Source organism: Nelumbo lutea, chromosome 3, assembly GCF_056320005.1.
Source record: "Nelumbo lutea isolate HS-2025 chromosome 3, American lotus-T2T, whole genome shotgun sequence".
Classification (NCBI taxonomy): Eukaryota; Viridiplantae; Streptophyta; class Magnoliopsida; order Proteales; family Nelumbonaceae; genus Nelumbo; species Nelumbo lutea.
Genome location: NC_142686.1, coordinates 91,906,421 through 91,927,433, shown reverse-complemented (window position 1 = coordinate 91,927,433; position 21,013 = coordinate 91,906,421). Strand labels below are relative to the sequence as shown.

Here is a 21,013-nt window from a genome sequence, read left to right as displayed (position 1 = left end):
CTGATTGCCCCCTTTTCTAAATGAATGAACACATGCAACTTCTAAATCTCCTTCATTTGAAATCATACAACAATCTTTTATTAGGGTCTTAATGCTCCATGGAGGGTTGGTTATTTTGTTCAAACATTCAATTACCAATTTAAAGTCTCCCTCAATCTTCACCGACTTTTGAGCTTGATTTCTTGCTACATGGATAAAATCAGAAACCAGTTTTAAACTTTTAACTTTCAAAACAACAATGAGAATCATATTAAGAATCTTAAGGGTTTCATCAGATCTCAAGAAGACTCAGAAAATGAAAAATGACCTGTTTTGAACCTTCACAGAATTCCTAATATATTAATTGACAATACAATTTAGAGAGTCAACCATATGAAGAAATTATCATGACAGCTTACATAGCAGCAACAATTGTATATTTTGACCTTAAGAAACCCCCATTTCGCTGTCTTCCTTCTGATCCACTTTTCCTGATTCATATTGGTTTTGGTGGGCTACATCGTAAGTTGCATGGAGACCAAATAACAAAAAGTAAACCAACATCACTGCAGTGCAGATCCCAAACCTGATAAAAGTCATGTAACCCAGTGATCCCATGAGAAATATATTTAATCCAATTGAGAAGGATGGAAACCATGAGACACATGGAACACCCCACACCTTTGGTACTCTCTGCTGTGGAAGCAAGTTAAGCCCCAGTGTTCCTAGAAACCAGACCACCATGGCTATCATGTACCCTGGCCATTTTCTATAATTAGAAGCCCAAAGAGCACTGGTTCCAATTGAAGAACCAATGATCATCAAAAGACACAATAGTAACTTAAGGAAATTAGCCTTAGGAGTGACATCCTTGACATAGTACCTCCTCACTATTAAAGCAACTGCCATAAGCATGAAGATGAATAGAGTACTAAGAGAAGAAACACTAGACAAAACATCCAAACTCGAGAAAAAAGCAACACAGGCACTGATAATGGTAACCAAGAGGGTAGCATTAATGGGTGTTCCAGTTTTTGGGTGAACAAGAGCAAAATAGGGTGGTATCATGTGGGATCGAGCAATCTGGGTGGTATAGCGCGCCTGTCCAAGAGCACCCACAAGCAATCCAGTAGTCATCCCTTTAAGGGCGCCTAGAGCCACTAGAAACTTAGCCCACTTCATGCCCACACTCTGGAATGCCATTGAGTAAGCTGCATTCACATCTATTTCATTGTACTTCTGCATCATGCTGAGTGACAGTGCCATCACACAGTAGACTACTGTAATCATCGACATAGACCCTACTAAACCTATTGGTATATCCCTGGAAGGTTGCTTTGTCTCTTCCGCCATTGTAGCAACCATGTCAAAACCTGTGTAAGCCCAGTACACAACTGCTGCAGCTTGGAATGTTCCCCCTACTCCGTGGGGAAAGAATGGAGTCAAGTTGGAGCTGTTGGCATGAATGAAGCCAGCCACTACTATAAAGACTATCAGAACTGCACTAAGTAAGGATGGTATCCAATTCAGGTGGGAAGTTAAGCGTGTCCCACTCATGGCGATGACAGAAGGGATTATAAGGGCGAAAACTGCAATTGGGTCTAAAAGATTGAACCCTTCTGCAAATTTACTCACATGGATACACAGAGCATTGGGTTTGAGGTTGATAAATGTCTGAAAATATGAACTCCAGGATCGACCAAGTCCGGCTGCACCAACGATGCTTTCCAACAGTATATTACCAGCAGCAATGAATGCAACGAAGTCTCCCAATTCTACTCTGAGATAAGAAAACGACCCGCCTGCGACAGGGATTTCTACAGCGAATTCAGTGTAACAGAAAACAGAGAGCAATGCAGAAATACCAGAAGCAGCGTAGGATAAGACGATGGAAGGGCCTGCGTGGTTGTGAGCTTCCTGGCCGGTGAGAACAAAGATGCCCGTGCCAACAACAGAACCAAAGCTTAGCCAGATGAGATCCCACCAAGTGAGGCAGCGTTTCATGTCGTTCTCGCTCTGTCTCCTCAGCACGTCGAGCTCGTTCATCTCGGTTGATCGGTCGAGAAGACGGTCCTTCAACCGGAAACATGTCTGAGAGACAGCCGACCTGTAAGTTGCCCAACTTTGGAAAGACTGTTCAGGGAAGAAATCCTTTTTGCTCCATCTCCAGTATTTCCTTGTTACATCATCTCCAATCTTCTCTCCCCCTTCCATTTCCGTGGTGGTTCTGAAGATTAGAGGGAAAGCGCTGCCCCTCTTTCGGCGATATTTTCTTGAAAGTGTTTTTAGTTTGCGAAACTCAACAACCCAGAAAGAGAATTTAACGACGGGCGGCTTGAGAGGGAGACTGATCTGCTACCTAGGCGCCTCACATATACATCCTATCATACATATCATTCAGAATATTTTCCGTACTTATTTAATATTATTCACGGTGAATGTGAATGTGAATGTGAGGCGCCCATTCGTGAGGAGCAAATCCTGTCAGTGGAGTGTTAGTGTGTTACAGTGAAACTTAAATACCCAAAAACCATTATTATTAACTACCAAAAAAACAAGAAAGAGATAATTCTATCCCGAAAAGTAAGAGATAATCATTGGACGAAATCTGAACTTAGACGATATATCGGATTATATTCGCCGACTACGTTGTAAATGTTCCCACGATAAACCAGGGATTCTGAAACTTTTGAAATTTGAATAATGTTTACGGAACAGTCGGAGCCTAATTACCTCATTCCTCGGTAATTAATGGATTGATGGCAGTAAGCCCCTCTCTGATGGACTGATGGCACTCTGCCCGGCATTTTGACCGAAAGCATCGGGAAAGATTCAGATGCTTTTTAAAAAGATTAAATTGAAGTAATTTTTGATAAATTTGAAATCTGAAAAATTATAAAAATATTAAAAGTTTTTTAAAGAGGTATGGATTTCTTTTTACTTTTTAGAGATTGTTAGTAGATAAAGTTGTTTATGTTGGATTAATTTTTTAACATTTAAAATTTTTAAATTACTATTTTATCTCTAAAACAGTTTTGAGTTCAATTTTTGTTATTTTATATAAATAATTTATTAAAATCAAAATAATATTGAAAAATATGAATAAATTATAAAAAAATAATTTATTATATATAAATTTATATTAAAAATAAATTATTAAGTGTTAATAATTAATAATTATCAAAATTTTAAATTAAAACTATCAAAAATTTTAAAATAATTAATCATTAATGCAAATATAAATTATAAAAAATAAAAAAAGAAATAAATTTATAATCTGATAATTATTATAAATTATCAAATTGAGATGGCCCGAGTCGGAATTGTCATCATCTCCACGGAAGGTTTCACTTCTTAGTGGTCCCTAGTGTGATGATCTCCATGTGCATGTCCTGTTTTTCTAGCTCTCTCGAAATTGAAAGGATAAACCATTAATCCAAAAAATAATTCATCCATCCATGATTTTCAGTTTCAGCTTCTCTCAACCACTCTCGGAAACTTCCTTGCCCGAGCCGTTCAAATCTCTGTCAACTCCCCGCCGAAAAAGAGCACAGAAGCTGTTGTTGTTGGAGCTGGGCTCGCCGGGTTAGTTACTGCTACTCTGCTCCACTCGGATAATATCCCATTCGTCCTCCTAGAAGCTTTGGACAGAGTCGGCGACCGCATTAGAACTGACGTTGTTGATAGATTTATGCTTACCTCGAACAAGATTGTCGCCAGCAGACTGAGAACAGCGATAGGGGAGAGAGAGAGAGTGAGAGAGAGAGGGAGGCAGGAAGGGAGAGGGAAATCGAACAGGACCCCCAACTGAGAACGCCGCTGCTGAGAAATTGAATAGGACCGCTGCCGTCCGATTGAGAACAGCGACAGAGGCGGCCGGCGAATATAGTGTTTCTTCGAATTCTCCGTCGCCATCTCCCTTCGAGTTTAAGACTTTTTAAACAGCTTACGCTTTTAAACACTATGTAAAATATCGATCTCCTAATACCCTCAATTTGATATTGGTGTGTATTAATATCACCAATATTCCTTATATTTTTATTTCTTTATTCTTTATCTTTTTAATTTTATAATGTTAGAGGATTTTACAGACTATTTTAAAGTTTCGAGTTTTTTAAAAAGTTTTTGTATCAACGTATCTAATTATTTCGATATTATAATTCTTGCTAGGAATATAGAAAACCCTTGTTGGGTGCATTAATTTGCAAGTAAATGGCAACTTGAAGCATTATAGCTTTCCATACCCTCTCTTTCTTATTTGAGATTAAAGCCCGTTTGGTTTGTGGGAAAGGGTCTGAAATTAGAATCAAAATTTGGTTGGGTGGAATTAGAATCCCATTCCCATTCTTGTTGGAATGGCATTTCTCTATTTGAGGAAATGGTCATTCACTGCCCCATCCTTGGGAATGAAATCTCATTCCTGTTGATTCCAATTTTCATTCCCATTTCTATACAAACTATGGGAATTGACCATTTTAATTCCGATTCTGATTGCGAATTGATGGTGCGCAATCCGATCGGTCCTAGCTGCCGGTTACCTCGCTTCTGACGAGATCAGAGGTGCCTGAAACAAGGAAGAAAATGGAGACTTCCGGGGAGGAACCCGGTTGGAACACTCTGAAGCTCAAGTTAGTGCTCTTCAGAAGGCAAGGGAAATGAGAAATTCTAAGACCAGAAAGCGCAAGAATCACATACCATCTTCTTTGTGAGATGGGGGCCTTTTATAATCACCCTGTACACTTACTTCCATGCCTCTGCCAGTTCGGGCATCATTACCTCTGCCAGGTCGGGTGTCATTTCTTCTGCCAATTGCCAGTTTGGGTGTCATAACCTCCACTGCCAGTTGCCAGGGCCGCCTCTGTTCGTCTGAGATGGCAGTGGCAGGTGGTTGTTGGATGGTGGTTGTCATGTGTCAGCCCCCTAATCGGTCAGGTGCACTACCTCTGTGTACGGTCTCCTAGGCGTCAGGTACGATTGTTCAATCAAGTGACTTGGAGCCGAAGTGATGTGCGAGGTGAAATCTTGAGTTCGGATAGAAGTATGGCCCGAACTACCCCTGGGTGGGCAGTTCAGGTTTTTTTCCTTTTGTGCTCCTTGTAAGTCTTAGGACCTCGAAGGGAGAGCTCGGGTTCCTCCTTGGGGAGCTCGGGACTTTTTAGCTCGGAGCTCGGGTTGTGGGCTTGCTGCCGTGCTGAACTGGCGCTTCTGCCAGGTCACTTCTCGGTTGCTTCCACGTGTCGTATGGCCAAGAGGTCGGGTCAAATCTCCCTCCATCAATTGCCCCCCACTCCCCATGCCCGGGGTCCTGACCCAGCGTGGGGAGTTCACAGGATGATGGATGGATTTGCCTCAGGACACTTTGGCCTTGGTTTGGAACTTCTCCGGTCCGGTCTACTTATGTTCTCGGCTCAACCGGGGTCGGCTTGGCTCGACCAGGGGTCAATTTCAGGTTGCGTATAGTTCATGCGCACAAACGATTTTAAATTTTCAAATTTTTGAACGTGCGCGCCAAAGTGTCTTTTCTTCGGGGAGTGCATAGCTGACTTTGCGGGGAGCCGTTGGATGGTTTCGATCTTGACCGTTGATGCGCGGGTACAATGGCTTTAAATAGTGGTGGGACCCCTAGTCACTTTCCTTTGTTATCCTTCAGCATTTGTTCCTTGAGCTCGTGCCCAAGCCTATCAGCTCGCGTCACTTGTTCGCAGTCTGGTAGCCTTTCCTGGTGAGTCCTCAACCCTCTTCATTTCAATGTCTAGTTTTAGTAGCACGGATAGTCCTCTGGGGGGTCCGGCGCTGGTTCTACGAACCGAGCTGCTGCCCCCGATAGCCTTAGTGAGTCCGAGGCGGGGCCTGAGGTAGAGCTCGAGGAAGCTCGAGTTTGAGCCCGTAGGCCGAGACACCTCGGGTAGTTTGGCATCCACCTCCCGCCGAGGTCGGATGCCAGATAAGTTCGGACCCTCTACTATGATGTCCGAAAGGCTCTGGTCCCTTATCGTCCAGTACAACCTGCCCGGGGAGTATACTTACTTTTTACCCTCGGGCGACTTTCCTTGGGAGCACGGTTCGGATGAGATCGTGATATTCCGGGAGCAGCTTGTTGCCGGGTTGCGCCTTCCCTTCCATCCCCTAATCGTCGAGGTCATGAACTACTTCGGCGTCACTATAGGTCAACTTCACCCGAACTCTATCCACAACCTTGTCGGGACCATCTCCCTTTTTTGTGAGCACTACCTTCCTTTGGACTTGGAAATTTTTTCCACTATTCTCATGCTTAAGAAACAAGCGGGTCCCCTGCCCAGGCGTAGGAGGGCGTACTACTTGTCACCTCGCCCGAGCTTCAAGCTCTTACACGATCTCCCAAACAAGGTCCCGGCATGGAAGCGGGACTACTTCGTGGTTCAAAGTGCTACGGGGTGGCCGTTTCCTACTAAGTGGGGTTTGGCCGCTCCTAACCCCGGTGTTGCATTAGATGAAGATACGGTGAAGGGCCTCCAGGACTGGGCCCAGCAAGGGTTCAAGTGCGAAGTCTACCTGACGAAGGACAAACTTATTCAGGTTCATCTGAGTTCGGGTAAGTTTCTTGCTCAGACGAAGATACATGCTTTCGTTTTTATTCTCGTCTTCTGACGCCGAGCTCCTTTTTGTAGGTGTTATGGAGGCAGAGAAGACTCGAGGTGCGAACTTGTTTGCTAGCATGAAAAGGAGGAAGCGAGCTGCTAAACGGGTCCACGCCGATCCTTCCCGGGTTGCGGAGCCCGAGGCACCGAGAATGGAGCCTCCTGGGGAGTCTGAGGTGCTCCCTTCAGTTCAGGAAGCGGTAGGGGCTCCCTATGCCGACAATTCCTATACCCGGGCTATGCCTTCGGGCTCAGGAAGTCACGAGGAGGTTGGGAACGTGCTGACGCCGAGCTACGCTCTCCAAAAAAGCAAGAAAGCCATTTGCCCTAAGGAGGTCGTGCAGTGGGCCGATCTTCCTACAAATCTCATAGGCGCTCATGCTGCAACTCACGCCATGGTGGAAAGTCGGGGTAGAGTTTGTTTTCTCTTTCTTCTCTTTTTTTTTTTAAACTGAGCTGATTTGTCCTCGTTCTGGCAGGTGAACTCCTCTATCCATGCCTTGGCAATTCAGGCGGAGAGGGGCTTGAAGCGAGCAAAAGCTGCCGAAGCGGCTTCCCGTGCTATGTGAGCCAAGCTATCGAGGTCTCGGAGGGACAAAGAGGCCTTAGGAATGGTGGTGAGACATATGGCCGACCTGAAGTTGGACCTGGAGCATCAGGTCGAGTACCTTCAGAAAGATATTAGGGAGAAGGCTCAGATCTTTTCTCAAGCCGTCGAGGAAGTGAAGGTGAAAGCCGTCTAGGATTACATCGCTTCGCCGCACTTTGACGATATGATGGTGGGCTCGTACAGAAGGGGTTTCAAGTTGAGCCGATGGATGATAAGGAACACGTACCCCAAACTCGATGTTAGTGCCATAACCACTTCGTGCATCACTCAGGAGATGGCTGCCGCAGCTGATGACGATGCGGATTCTAAAGACGAAGCGAGTCCTTCGGGTGTTGTCGAAGTCCCTACATAGTAAGGCTATGTGCCCGATCTGTTCTCCGTCCGTGTTAGTTAACATAGGCTGAATTGGTTCCTGGGCTATGCACCTCGAGCTCCATACTTGTGTAGATTGCTTTCGTTGATGAGGTGCCGATGTCATCTTTAGCTTGGTATTCTACCCTTTTCGGTGCCGAGGTCCTCGTTAGCTCAGCATTCTGGGCCTTAGGGTGTCGAGGTCTTTGCTAGCTCGACATTCTGACCCTTAGGCTCTAGTAGTGGCTCATGGCCTGCTTAGTTTGGTAATTTATAGGTAAAATCGTCTTAAGTTGACGATGTTCCATGCCCGGGGTATCTGTTTACCTTCCCAGGTCTCAAGCTCGTATGCTCCCCAAAGTACTCTCTTTACTCAGTAGGGGCCTTCCTAGTCGCCAACGCGAAAGTTTCATTTCTTAACTCTGGCGTTGTAGTACCGAGCTACCCTTTGCTGGTATGTTGCGGTTCTGATGTATGCGAGGTCCCTCACCTCGTCAAGTAAGTCAAGGTTGGTGCGTAGCTTGTCGTTATTAGTATTGTCGTTGTATTCTTCCAACCGAAGTGAGGGGATTTCGATTTCAGCTGGGATGACTACCTCCGTGCCGTAGGTGAGGTTGAAGGGAGTTTCTCCAGTGGTGGTCTTCTCTGTAGTTCGGTATGCCCATAGGACGCTGGGCAGCTCGTCTGCCCATAACCCTTTAGCTCGGTCTAGTCTGGCTTTTAGTCCGCCGAGGATAGCTCTGTTCATGACTACGGCCTGACTGTTTGCTTGTGGGTGCGCAATCGACATGAAGTTTTGCCAGATCCCCATGCCTTGGCACCACTCTTGAAATTTGATGTCTTCGAACTGCTTGCCATTGTCAGAGATCAGTACCCGAGGTAGCCCGAAGCGGCACACTATGTTCTTCTAGAAGAAGTTCTGGACGTTTCGAGTTGTGATGGTTACGAGAGTTTTAGCTTCAACCCACTTGGTGAAGTAATCTACTGCACTACTAGGAACTTCCTTCCCCCTGTTGCTGGCGGGAATGGCCCGAGTAGGTCGATACCCCATTGTGCAAAGGGCCATGGGTTGGTGAGGTACTTGAGGTCGGCGGCGGGCTGATGGTGAATATTGGCATGGTTTTGGCACTTCTCGCATTTCCTGATTAGCCCGATGGCGTCTGGTTTCATTGTTGGCCAATAGTACTCTTGTCGTAGTGCCTTCCGAGCGATGGCCCTGCCCCCCAAGTGTCCGCCACATAGGCCTTCATGAATGTCACGGAGTACGAGCTCGGCTTTGGGAGGTCGCAAGCAACGCAGGTAGGGGAGCGTGTAGGATATTTGGTACAACCATCCGTCTATCATGACATGCTTGGCTGCCTGACGCTCTACCCTCCTGGTGGCATTGCATTCTGCGGGGAGGGTTCCATGTAGCAGAAAGCTCGCGAGTGGATCAATCCAACTCGGTTCTGCTTGGGCGACAGGAGTGACCTCCTCTGCCCCTTGGAGAATGCTAGGCTGAGGTAACTCCTCTATATACACAGTTCTCATGGTGTTGTCACTAGTGCTGGCTAGCCGGGACAAGGCATCGGCCTCAGTGTTCTCTGACCACGGGATTTTCTTGATGAAGTGTGATTGGAAGCTAAGCAGTGCCTCTTTTACCTTTACCAAGTAGGCGATCATAGCTGGCTCGCGGGCTTCGTATTCCCCTGTAACTTGGTTGACCACGAGCTGGTAATCGCTAAAGATAACTATGTGTTTTTCCTTTACCTCTTGCGCCAGAGCTAGCCCTGCTATCAACGCCTTGTATTCCGCCTCATTGTTGGATGCCGCGAACTCAAAGCATAGCGCGTACTCTAGTTTCATGCCACTTGGTCTGCGAAGAACTACACCGACTCTGCTGCCCTACTAATTTAAGGAACCATCTATGTGAAGGATCCAGGGCTCTTCATCCCAGTTCGCGCTCGACCTAACCAGGAGAGATACCGAACTGGGTGCGATCTCACGGGGCTCGGACTCAACTGGCTCGGGAGCGCTGAGCTCACCCGAATTGGGAGCCTCGTGCTTAACCGGGCTGAGGACCTCAGAGCCAAATGTGCATTCTACAACAAAATTCGCCAAGGCTTGAGCTTTGATAGCGGTTTGGGGCTTGTACTGGAGATCGTACCCACTGAGTTCAATGGCCCGCTTTGTCAATCGTCCAGAGACCTTGGGCTTGGGTAATACTTGCCTCAAGGGTTTGTTAGTGAGGACGATGATGGTATGAGCTTGGAAATACGGGCGGAGTTTGTGGCCCGCAATGACTAGCGCATAGGCTAGCTTTTCTATCTCTGGATATCTCGTTTCTGCTCCCTGCAATATCTTGCTAACATAGTAGATGGGTCATTGGACCCGATTTGCTTCCTTTATTAGTACCGAACTGACCACTTCATTGCTCGCCGAGAGGTACAGTTCTAAAACATCGCCTTCTTTGGGCAGGGTCAACACTGGGATGCTGGCGAGGTATTTCTTGAGCTCGTCAAATGTGAGCTGGCAGTTCGGGTTCCACTCGAACACTTTGCCTTTTATTGCCTTGAAGAAGGGCAGGCAGCGGTCTATTGATTTAGACATGAAATGACTCAGAGCGGCTATCCTACCGTTTAGCCCCTGAACCTCTTTTACTTTTTGGGGTGGTTTCATATCTAGGATAGCCTTTATTTTGTCCAGGTTGGCCTCAATACCACGCTGGTTGACGATGTACCCTAAGAACTTACCCGAGGTGACACTGAAGACACACTTGTTTGGGTTTAGTTTCATGATAAATTGACGCAGAATTTGAAAGACGGAATGAAAGTCTTGTATTAATTCATGCAGAAATTGTGTTTGACAACCATGTCATCTACATAACATTCTATCTTCATGCCAATTAAGGGCTGAAACAACTTATTCACGAGCCTTTGGAAGGTCGCCCCAGCATTTTCAGTCCGAAGGGCATAACCTTGTAGCAGTACAGGCCAAACTCGGTTATGAAGGTGGTTTTTTCCTCTTCGGACGGGTCCATCCAAATTTGGTTGTAGCCTAAGTAGGCATCCAGGAAGCTTAGCAACTCGTGTCCCGAGGTCGCATCCACTAGGCGGTCGATCCTGGGGAGGGGGAAGCAATCTTTCGGGCAAGCTCGGTTTAGGTGGTGTAGTCGACGCACATGTACCACTTGCCGTTTGCCTTTTTTACCAGAACTGGGTTGGATACCCAGCTCGGGTAATGAACTTCCCTTATGAAGTCTACTACAAGGAGCTTCTCGACCTCCTCATCGATCGCCCTCCAGCGTTCTGGGGCTAAGTTGCGTTTCTTCTGTCCAATGGGTCTGACTACAGGGTCAGTATTGAGCTTGTGAGTTATGAGCATAGGGTCAATGTCGGGCATTTCTGCCATAGACCAAGCGAAAACATCTAAGTTACTGAGTAAGAAGCGTACCAGTTCGGATCACAGGGGTTCTTCCAGGGATGCTCCGACCTGAAGTAATCTGGCGGGGTCTTCTGCCAAGACAGAGATGGGAACAGTTTCCTCTATTGGTGCAGCTTGCTCCTCGTTCTATTCTGTAGGTCACTCCAGTTCGAGGTCACTGGTTACCTTGGCCTTTCCCTTGAGGGTGGCAACGTAGCACTTGCGGGACTCGAGTTGGTCGCCCCACACTACCCTGATGCTGAAGTCCGTTGGAAACTTCATGGCCAAATAGTAAGTGGACACCACAACTCTTAAAGCGTGGGTGATCGGCCGACCTACTATGGCATTTTAGGGGAGGGGGTCGCGACCACCAAGAAATCATGACTGAGTCTTATCGTGCTAGGCCATGTGCCGACTTCCACAGGTACTGTGACCTTTCCCAGGGGTCTGACCTCTTCTCCGCTGGAGCCGACCAACGGGGTATTCGTGGGCTTCAAGTCACTCTCTCGGAACTGGAGCTTGTCGAAGGTCACTTTAAAGAGGATGTTTGCCGAACTACCGGAGTCAATGAGTACCTGTCGGACTTCGAAGTCGTTGATCTTCATCTTTATGACAAGTGCGTTGTTGTGGCGGTAGTAGACCCCATGCGCATCATCTTCGGTGAAGAATATGGGGTCTTCCATCCTAGGCCGCTTCGAGGGATTTCGTTCTTCTCTGGCAGCCTCCCGGGTTGACGCGCGAGCTGCTGCCGAGGTGCACCCTACCACGATCGATCCTCCAAAGATCACGTGGATTGTTCCCCGAACTGGTCTTTCATCCAGGGGCTGCTTCTGTGGTTCTGTTGGACTCGGGAGTGTCTTTGCTGTGCTCTCCCCGCCGACATGACTTATTACTATTATTATTATTATTATTGTGTTGTACAAAACTTTGTAGATATCCGCGATGGATAAGTTCCTCCATCTAGTCACGGAAATTATTACAATGTTCGGTGCTATGACCGTGATCCCTATGGAAACTGCAGTACAAGTTTTTATTCTTCTCGTTCGGGTTTCCCTTCAGACGAGGTGGCCACTTCACATACGAGGCGTCTTTGATCGTCATTAAGATCTCGGCCCACTTCACATTTAAGAGTGTGTAGTCCATCCGAACTACTAAGGGAGCACGGAATGGCTGGCTTGGCTTCGTCTCCCGAGCTGGGTCTTTCCTTCTTCTGCCATTTGGGTTGGAGGGCTCGCCTTCCCTCTTCCTTTTCTCGATCCTGCTTTCAGTCCTTTGGTTGATCTCCTCCTCTGTTCTCATGAATTTGTCCATGAGCTTGAGGAATTCAGCCACGGTAGCGAGCTGGTTAACTACCATGTGCCACTTGAACTCCTTGTGTGTCACTCCTCTCTTGGCTTCCGCGAGCTGCACTGCAGGGTCCAGGCGCGGTATCTGCAAGCTTGCGTCATTGAACCGCTTGATGTAGCCCCGGATGGACTCTCCTTCTCTCTGGACTACTCCAAAGATGCTCTCCTCGGTTCGGGGGCATTGTTTGCTGGTAACAAAGTGTGTGGTGAAGACCTGCACGAACTGGGTTCAGCTTCTTATTGACCCAGGGGCCAGGTTCCTATACTAGGTGTGGGCCACCCCCCTGAAGGTGGTAGTGAAGGCCACACACATGTAGGATTCACTGGCCCTTGCCAGGTGCATTTGGGACTGGAAGGCATCGACATGGTCGTTGGGGTCGAAGGACCCATCATACTTGTCTAGAGAGGGGAGTCTGAAATCTCTGGGCATGGGAACTGCAAGGAGTTTTGATGAGAGGGTGGAAGGGACTGAGAGAATAGGGGTAGCTTTTACCTCGTCCGAGCTTGTCTCTTCTTTACCTCGGAGCTCGGGTAGGATGCGGATGGTAGTTCGGCGACTTCGTTGCTACTTAGAGGGCCTGGTATTGGCACTGCTGGCCTCGGTGTTGCCGAGCTCAATGGGCCTGGGTTGTTGGTAGTCCGCTGCTAGGACGCCGAATCGGTTCTCTATGAGCGGGAGCTCAAACTTGGAGTGTCGAGGTGCTGACTTGACTAGCAAGGAGGTTCCCGATCCGCCGGCGAGCTGCGAGGCGGGGTGATTAGTCTTTCCCTCCTGCCCGGGGATGAGGCCTGGCTCTTGGAGGGGTTCTAAAGTTGGGAGGCTTCTCCTCGGTGAAGGCGTCCGCCCTGAGGTGAGGGCTTGACCGGCTCCATAGCGGGGTGCTGAGGTGGAAGCTGTGGTTGGTTCAGAGGCAGTTGGTGGAACTGCTGTTGATAGTGATACTGAGGGATGTGGTGCAGTACTTGCTGCTGATGGAGCTGATGTTGCTGGAACTGATGCATTTGAGCTTGCCTTGCCCGCATGCACTGCATCAAGTTATCAAACTAGTTTTGGCTAGTCGCCAGAGGGACAGTAGTTGGTTTGGCAAAGGTTGTCTCGACAGGGAGAGGAAGGGGAACATTCACAGGTGCCACCATGTTTGGTGCATTGATGCTAGGGATTCCGTCCGTCGATAGGGGGACGGTGAGCTATCCTATGCACACAGTGGCGGGCTGGGGGTGTTCCCCTACAACATTCAAGTCGGCGCTGTGCCTGCTGTACTGGGAGAAGCCATGGAAGCTAAAGTTTCTTTGAGAGAGAGAGTTAAAGGATTGGGGAGGCTTTTTGAATGTTTCCCACAGGTGGCGCCAAATGATGGTGCGCAATCCGGTCTGTCCTAGCTGCCGGTTACCTCGCTTCTGATGAGATCGGAGGTGCCTAAAACAAGGAAGAAAATTGAGACTTCCGGGGAGGAACCCGGTTAGAACACTTCGAAGCTCAAGTTAGTGCTTCAGAAGGCAAGGGAAATGAGAAATTCTAAGACCAAAAAGCACAAGAATCACATACCATCTTCTTTGTGAGATGGGGGCCTTTTATAATTACCCTGTACACTTACTTCCATGCCTTTACCAGTTCGGGCATCATTACCTCTGCTAGATCGGGTCACTCCCTCTGCCAATTCGGGTGTCATTTCTTCTGCTAATTGCTAGTTCAGGTGTCATAACCTCCACTGCCAGTTGCCAAGGCCGGTTCTATCCGTCTGAGATGGCGGTGGCAGGTGGCCGTTGGATGGCGACTGTCATGTGTCGGTCTCCTAATCGGTTAGGTGTGCCGTCTTTGTGTACGGTTTCCTGGGCATCAGGTACGATTGTTCAGTCAGGCGACTTGGAGCCGAAGTGGTGTGCGAGGTGAAATCTTGAGTTCGGATAGAAGTATGGGCCGAACTGCCCCTGGGTGGGAAGTTCGGGTTTTTTGCTTTTTGTGCTCCTTATAAGTCTTAGGACCTCGAAGGGAGAGCTCGGGTTCCTCCTTGGGGAGATCGGGACTTTTTAGCTCGGAGCTCGGGTTGTGGGCCTGCTACTGTGCCGAGTTGGCGCTTCTGCTAGGTCACTTCTCGATTGCTTCCACGTGTTGTATGGCCAAGGGGTTGGGTCAAATCTCCCTCCATCACGAACCAAATGGGTCTTAAATCTTCTAAGCTTTCTTATTTAATTTTTAACATAGGTTGTCCCTCCTTATATTTGATTTTTGAAAAGCAAAGGAAGTTTCAATTAAGTATTCCCAAACATTGCTCAGTTTGGGAAGAATACAAAGTACAAATATATAAATGGTGCAAATATTTGTATTTATACTCTCCCTAAGGTTGCATTTGTTTTCGGTATAAGTATGGATCGATGTAAAACTCCACTCTTGGTATGTATTTGTTGGTGTTCGAATAGAGTGTAGTTTTACATAAAAAAAATCGGTATAAACTCCACTCATGGTAGAGTTTTACTTCGACAATCGATGTAAATACAACATTGATAATCACCTTTTTTGAAGTTACAATGGTTCACTCATTTAACTGTTTGGTGTTGAACTCTATTGATGAACTTTTACATTGATAAATATTTACATCAAAAACAAACACAGCCTAAATAAATTTGGTTGCAATGCAAATAAATTTGCACTGATGTAAAACCATGACAATACAGATGATTTGAGCGTAAATTATGACATATTATTGTTTCAACTTTTAGCTTATTTTTTTTTGTTGCAGTACAAAAGAAATTAATTAAAACATGAAGCAGGATAAAATAAAATCCAAAACAAAATTAAACAAGAATTTGCATTTTTTACATTTGCACTCCCATGCATTTGTATTAGTGCAAAACTCCAGATAAAATTGCACTGCAATTCTTTTGCATCATTTGGTTTTTGTATGTCTATTAAAAACCTTCCCTATTAGTGGACAATTGGACATGATATTTCTGATACTACCCTTTTGTTAGTAGAGTCCAAAATGGTGCAAACAAAAATGTGCCAGCCTACTTGACCAATAACAAGTGAACACGCCAGTATCGATAGACATAGGCCCCACATGACACTGGTGTGTCCAGTTATGATTGGTTATGCGGCCAGGTTTGCACATTTTTAAATGTTGTTCTTCATAAATCCACCTCACTTCATTTTTTTTAGTGTTTGGTTTGAAGGAAAAGGTAGGGAAAAATAGAGAGATTTCTTTTCCTACCTTTTCCTTCAAACCAAACACAAACTTAGTTGATGCAAATTTAGAGGACTAAAATACCCTCATTTCTTTCATAGTAGTTATTTTCTCACCTAGGATCTATAATGCCCATTTGCCCTTGTTCGATTGATGAAGAGATAATGTAGCTTTTTCAGTCATTCCATCAACAAAACTACCCAATGTAATGACATGTTGGAAGGTTTAAATATTGATAGGGGTCTGGAATCGGAATTGGAATGGATTATTTTAATTCCAACTATTTAGTTGGGTGGAATGGAAATCTTATTTTTATTTCTTTTGAAATGGCATTCTTCCATTTGAGAGAATAGTCATTCCTTACCTTTCCCTTCCTTCGGAATGAAATTCCATTCCTGTTAATTTTAATTCTCATTCTTATTCTCATTTCTGTCTGAATCAAACAGATAAGAATAAACCACTCTAATTTCAATTATGAAAGATTTTGATTTCAATTCTGATTTCAACCACAAACCAAGTGGGCCGTAAGGATATATTTGATTTGGTTTGAAAGAAAATAAGAGAAACAAAAGTTGAAGGAAATATTTAGCCTCTTTTTCTCAACAATTTCACACTATTTGTGCAAATATTTTATTAATTGTGAAAAGCCTATAAATAGCCTGTCTAGGAACCCAAATTCCAACAAATTGCCTACCCCAAAAAGCCAAAAATCAGCATGTTGAGAGAATGATGGTTAATATTTGACTTGCTGTTCTCAAAGCTTTAGTGGCTGTTTTTTAATGGGTCTTGGGACCATCTCTTGAGTGCACCTATTGCTCCACATTTGATGACATATGGCTAGATTGGGCGTCGATCCAAGGCATTCTAGAAACCTTCAAAACACCAAGTCAAGTGTTTCACCATTATTTTATTTATTACTAGACAATATAATATCTTACAAAAAGAGTTATTTTATTAGTCATGATATTGGATGAAATGGCTCATGGTTCTATGATGATTTGGCAAAACAAATTCAGTGCATAAATTAGTAGAACCTCTCTATTGTTAAGTGTTTTGGTTTTCTTTTCTCAAGAAAAAGAATTTAGATTTTTAAAGGGTCATCCATCCAAGAACTGTTGATAGAAAAATGTTGCATCATGTCTCCCTTCTCTCCACAAGGCTTAAATAAGGTGGAATCAATGTTGTCCAGATAAGTCTTTCCCCAGTTCTGTGCTGCCCAAACTAGCCCCAGTAATCCCAGTGAGGCATATTTGAGGCAAAAACTACCCAAAAATGGAAATATTTTCAAATGTGTTCCCAAATGCTAACTATCTGTTGGAGACTAGACTAGGATTGGATTACATTGCACCCTTTATTGGCCTGACTTAATATTTTATACTTCTTTGGGCTTTGGGCCTTCGAGCCAGATCCATTCAAATTTTGACAAAAAAACTCAAACTAAACCTATCTAAGTTGCACCTGTAAGGAGAGCAGGGTGCATGTGAGGCCTTTTCTTGGGACGGTTGCACTTCGAATGTATTTATATACTATTTATTTATTTTTGACATATTAACTATCATTAATCATAGAATCAATCTTTTATTCAAAAGTGATTCTATGGCCCTTAATTTTCTTTATAACACCGATTTCCTATGAAAGGAAATTTAAATAAATAAAGTTATGAGCTGTATTGAGTAAGAACACAAAATGAAAAGAAAAAGTACAGAGCTTTAATAGCTTTCTTGATTCAAATCTATGGCTTTATTGAATATAAAATCTATCTTCAACTATATTTCTCTGGAATCATGAGTTTAATGGATAGGGGTCCAACTTGGGCGGACTGGTTCTACACAGGAGGGGTATTCTATCCTCCAAACCCATAACCTCCTCACCGCTAGTGCAGGTAGGATTCAATATCGAGTCTAAAATTAACATCTTGCCAATTTGGCTGAACTTAGGTTGAGAATTTGTTAAAATTTGAACAGATCTAGACCGAAAGCCTAAATTTTTGTAGTGTCAATTCATTAAGGCTGCATTAGAAATGATGCAAATAGAGTGTAAATTCCCGTTTAGAGTAAACGATAAATCAATGCATATTTACATTGATAATAAGATGTAAAAGTACATCAATAAAAAATAAATAAATTTGCATTCAAGTGGGCTTTTGATAAAAAAAAAAAAAATATATGCTTTATTAGAATTCGTGCTTGCATCTATTACAACTAAAAATCTGTTTGGTAAAAAGATAAATTTATCAATGCAAAGCTAACCCAACTTTACAATTTATATGAACCATTTTACACTATATATTTGTATTCACACATATTTACATCCTTTCCGAACTGCAGCCTAAATCCAGTATTGCACCCTTATTTTCATCAATCTCTAATTCTTCTTTGTTGATATTTTAAACCAAAGTTTAAATTTCTTTATTTGTTTATTCATCAACATCAAATCATCAACCATCCCCAATCTAAGGAAGAGGACAAAAGAAGAAAGTAGAGACCACCTAAAGCATCTAGGTCTACATACATATGGGACCAGTGGAAACCGGTTCACTTTTAAACCTATTGGTTAATCCGGTTCAGTCAAGTTCACAAGGGAACCAAATTTTGTGAAGGATGTGAGGTTGCATACGAGAATCATGTGCATAGGTTGTTTTCTTGCAAAGTCCCTCTCTTTATTGGGGCCCATTCAAACAACTCTTCCTATGCCCACCCTAATACTCTTTTGTGGTGGGACTTTATGGCCCCTCGCGTATTCATGACAACAATCCTGGCCGTCCATTTCTTATTTTACTAAATCAGGAATTATCTACGGCTAGGATTAATTATTTGTTTCTATCCACTTTCACTATAGCTTTCCCCCTTAACAGAACATATTCACACAAAGCAGCATGAATCATCTGACAGCCTTACAAACCATGGCATATTCGTAATTTTTTCTTTTTTTTTCAATAAAAGAAAATGAAGAAAAAAGGAAAATATATCAAATAAATAAAATTAATAGAGAGAGAAGGCCAACTGGCCAAGGACGAACGCTTCATGGGGAAGCCGAGATGGTCACCCCCTCTGCTCTTCCAATCCAAACTCCTCTGTCTCTCTCTTTCCTATCTCTTCACGACTCTGTTTCTTGCTCTGTATTCCTCTCTCTCCTCCACGAAATGCATCTTCAGAGCTTCACCCTTCGATCCGATCCAGAGCCCTCTGTTCTCGTACCCCACCACCTACCGAGAACACAAGTATGCAATCCCAACTGTTCGATCCTCTTGCAGCTCCCGTGTATATTTCTCAGGTTCCATTAGTTTCTCATGAAGTCATGATTTTATCTTTATTTTGATTCTGTTTTTGGTTTATTTTTAATGGGTTTTGTTAATTGCCTTCAGATTACTGGGCGGTTTTGAGGGAGATCCAAGACTTCTGCAGGAATTCTTCGTATTCTTCGTCGGTTTTGAGATACCTGTCAACAAAGGCAGGTAGTTTTGCAGGAAATTTTAGTACCCAGAAGAGGTTGTCTTACTTCAACCACAAATTTGATCAAATGCAGGTCCCCTGCGGATTCATGAAGGAATTCCCAGTTAGTGATTCTGGTTAGTTTTTGTTGGAATGCTGAGGTTTGTTAGTTTTTCCATTTCATTTTTTCCCTTCTGTTCAGTCTATCTTGGGTCTGGGCTTAAAAGCTAGTACAGTTAAATAAAAGAAATAAAGCAAACAGAGGTAATGGATTCAGAAATGCTAGAATAATTGTGGCGTAAACTAAAAGGTTTCTTACTTTCTTTCAACCTAATTAATCAACACAAATGCATCAATCCATATTGTTTTCTGGGTAAGTAATCATTCGATGCTTAAAACTTTTCTTGGTATGTGTCTTGACATCACATACATGATAAACTTTTGTGGAGAGAGAGATGGATACAAACAAGCACAGCCTGACAACTTAACCAGGGCAACTGACATAAATTTCTAGAATTCATGCTCAGTCCAACTTTTAATTAGTTAATTAATTGAATTTATTTCAAACGCTCTGTCTTTTCCAGTTAGGATAGTGATTAATAAGTTTTTTTTTTTTTTATAATTATGAACTAAAAGAACCATTTATCAAGTTCAAAACTGAAATTCATCCAATCGTTCATTTAAGTGTGTTTTCTTCTATTATTGCTACTGAATTTAGATAGAGCAGCCATGGAGAACTGCAATGGAGTGGTAGTAGTCTCAGCAATCTTTGGTGACCATGACAAAATCCGTCAGCCAAGAGGGCTTGGATCCAAAACTCTGAAAACTGTTTGTTTCTTCATGTTTGTAGACGACATGACCATCAAAGGCCTCAACACTCACAACCTTCTCTTAGATAAATCCCAGGAATATAAGATTGGTGCATGGAGAATTGTAAGAGTTGCAGGTGATCTCCCATACCAAAATGCAGCCATGAATGGAGTGATACCCAAGTACTTGGTTCACAGGCTATTCCCAAATTCAAAATTCAGCATTTGGGTGGATGCAAAGCTGCAGCTAATGGTGGACCCATTGTTGTTGATTCATTCTCTCGTTATTTTGGAGAATGTAGACATGGCGATTTCAAAGCATCCTTACTACATGCACACCATGGAAGAGGCAATGGCAACTGCAAGGTGGAAGAAATGGAATGTTGATAACTTGAAGGTGCAAATGGAGACATACTGTGAAAATGGTTTACAGCCATGGACAACTGATAAGCTCCCATACACCACAGGTTCAAAGCTCTTTTCTTTCAATGGTTCATGATTACTGTTGATAAATTTGTCTTGATCATTCAACTTTTGGCCTGATGGGCTACTAAAGCATTTAATGAATTGATCATTTTTGTGGTGCAGATGTACCAGACAGTGCTTTGATACTGAGGAGACATGGGGTTGGCAGCAATCTCTTCTCCTGCCTTATGTTCAATGAACTAGAGGCATTTAACCCCAGAGATCAGTTGGCTTTTGCATATGTGAGAGATCACATGAACCCCAAAATCAAGATGAACTTGTTTGAGGCAGAAGTGTTTGAGCAAATTGTCATGGAGTTCAGGCACAACCTTAAACGTGGTGGGGGCAGTCCCAGAGGGCTGTCCCAGACAAAAAGAGCTAGCTCAGAAGAATTGAGTAACAAAAGTAGTTTTGGGTGTGAGAATTATCTTTTGGAAATGTGGGGGGAATCCCACGATTGATCCTATTCATTATTTGGTATTTAAATACACAAAACAGAAGAATAAGAGTGAAGAAAATTATTTGTCAGAGAAGGAAAAGGTTGCTCTAATTAACCAGGTTACATGTCAACAAGTTCACAGCTCACTGACACGAAAAGGTTGCAGGACAAACAGAACCATGACGATGGCCAGGTGGGTCATATTACTTATATTGTTTGGTTTTCAATGAACTCGGTCTCATTTAGTACTCACAGCCACCGGCATCGCCACCAGGCCAACATGTACTTGAATACTGCCACTATATCTTATGACAAAAAAAAAAAAAAAAAAAAAACTTTCTTTGCTTTTCTTTTTTTTTTTTTAAATATTTATTAATAGGAA

The 21,013-nt window shown here is 44.0% G+C and overlaps 2 protein-coding genes across 2 annotated transcripts; one reads left to right on the top strand and one right to left on the bottom strand.

Moving 5' to 3' along the window:
- Positions 1-225: 225 nt before the first annotated feature.
- On the bottom strand, positions 226-2,375 carry LOC148866861 (cationic amino acid transporter 8, vacuolar-like). Its single transcript, XM_088975355.1, has one exon. The coding sequence runs from the start codon at positions 2,191-2,193 to the stop codon at positions 427-429; it is 1,767 nt and encodes a 588-aa protein (XP_088831481.1). The 5' UTR covers positions 2,194-2,375; the 3' UTR covers positions 226-426.
- Positions 2,376-18,576: 16,201 nt separating this feature from the next.
- On the top strand, positions 18,577-20,731 carry LOC148866860 (transmembrane protein (DUF616)). The gene is made up of 4 exons (XM_088975453.1): positions 18,577-18,707; positions 18,852-19,055; positions 19,637-20,194; positions 20,316-20,731. The coding sequence occupies exons 2-4, from the start codon at positions 19,007-19,009 to the stop codon at positions 20,651-20,653; spliced, it is 945 nt and encodes a 314-aa protein (XP_088831579.1). The 5' UTR covers positions 18,577-18,707; positions 18,852-19,006; the 3' UTR covers positions 20,654-20,731.
- Positions 20,732-21,013: the final 282 nt, after the last annotated feature.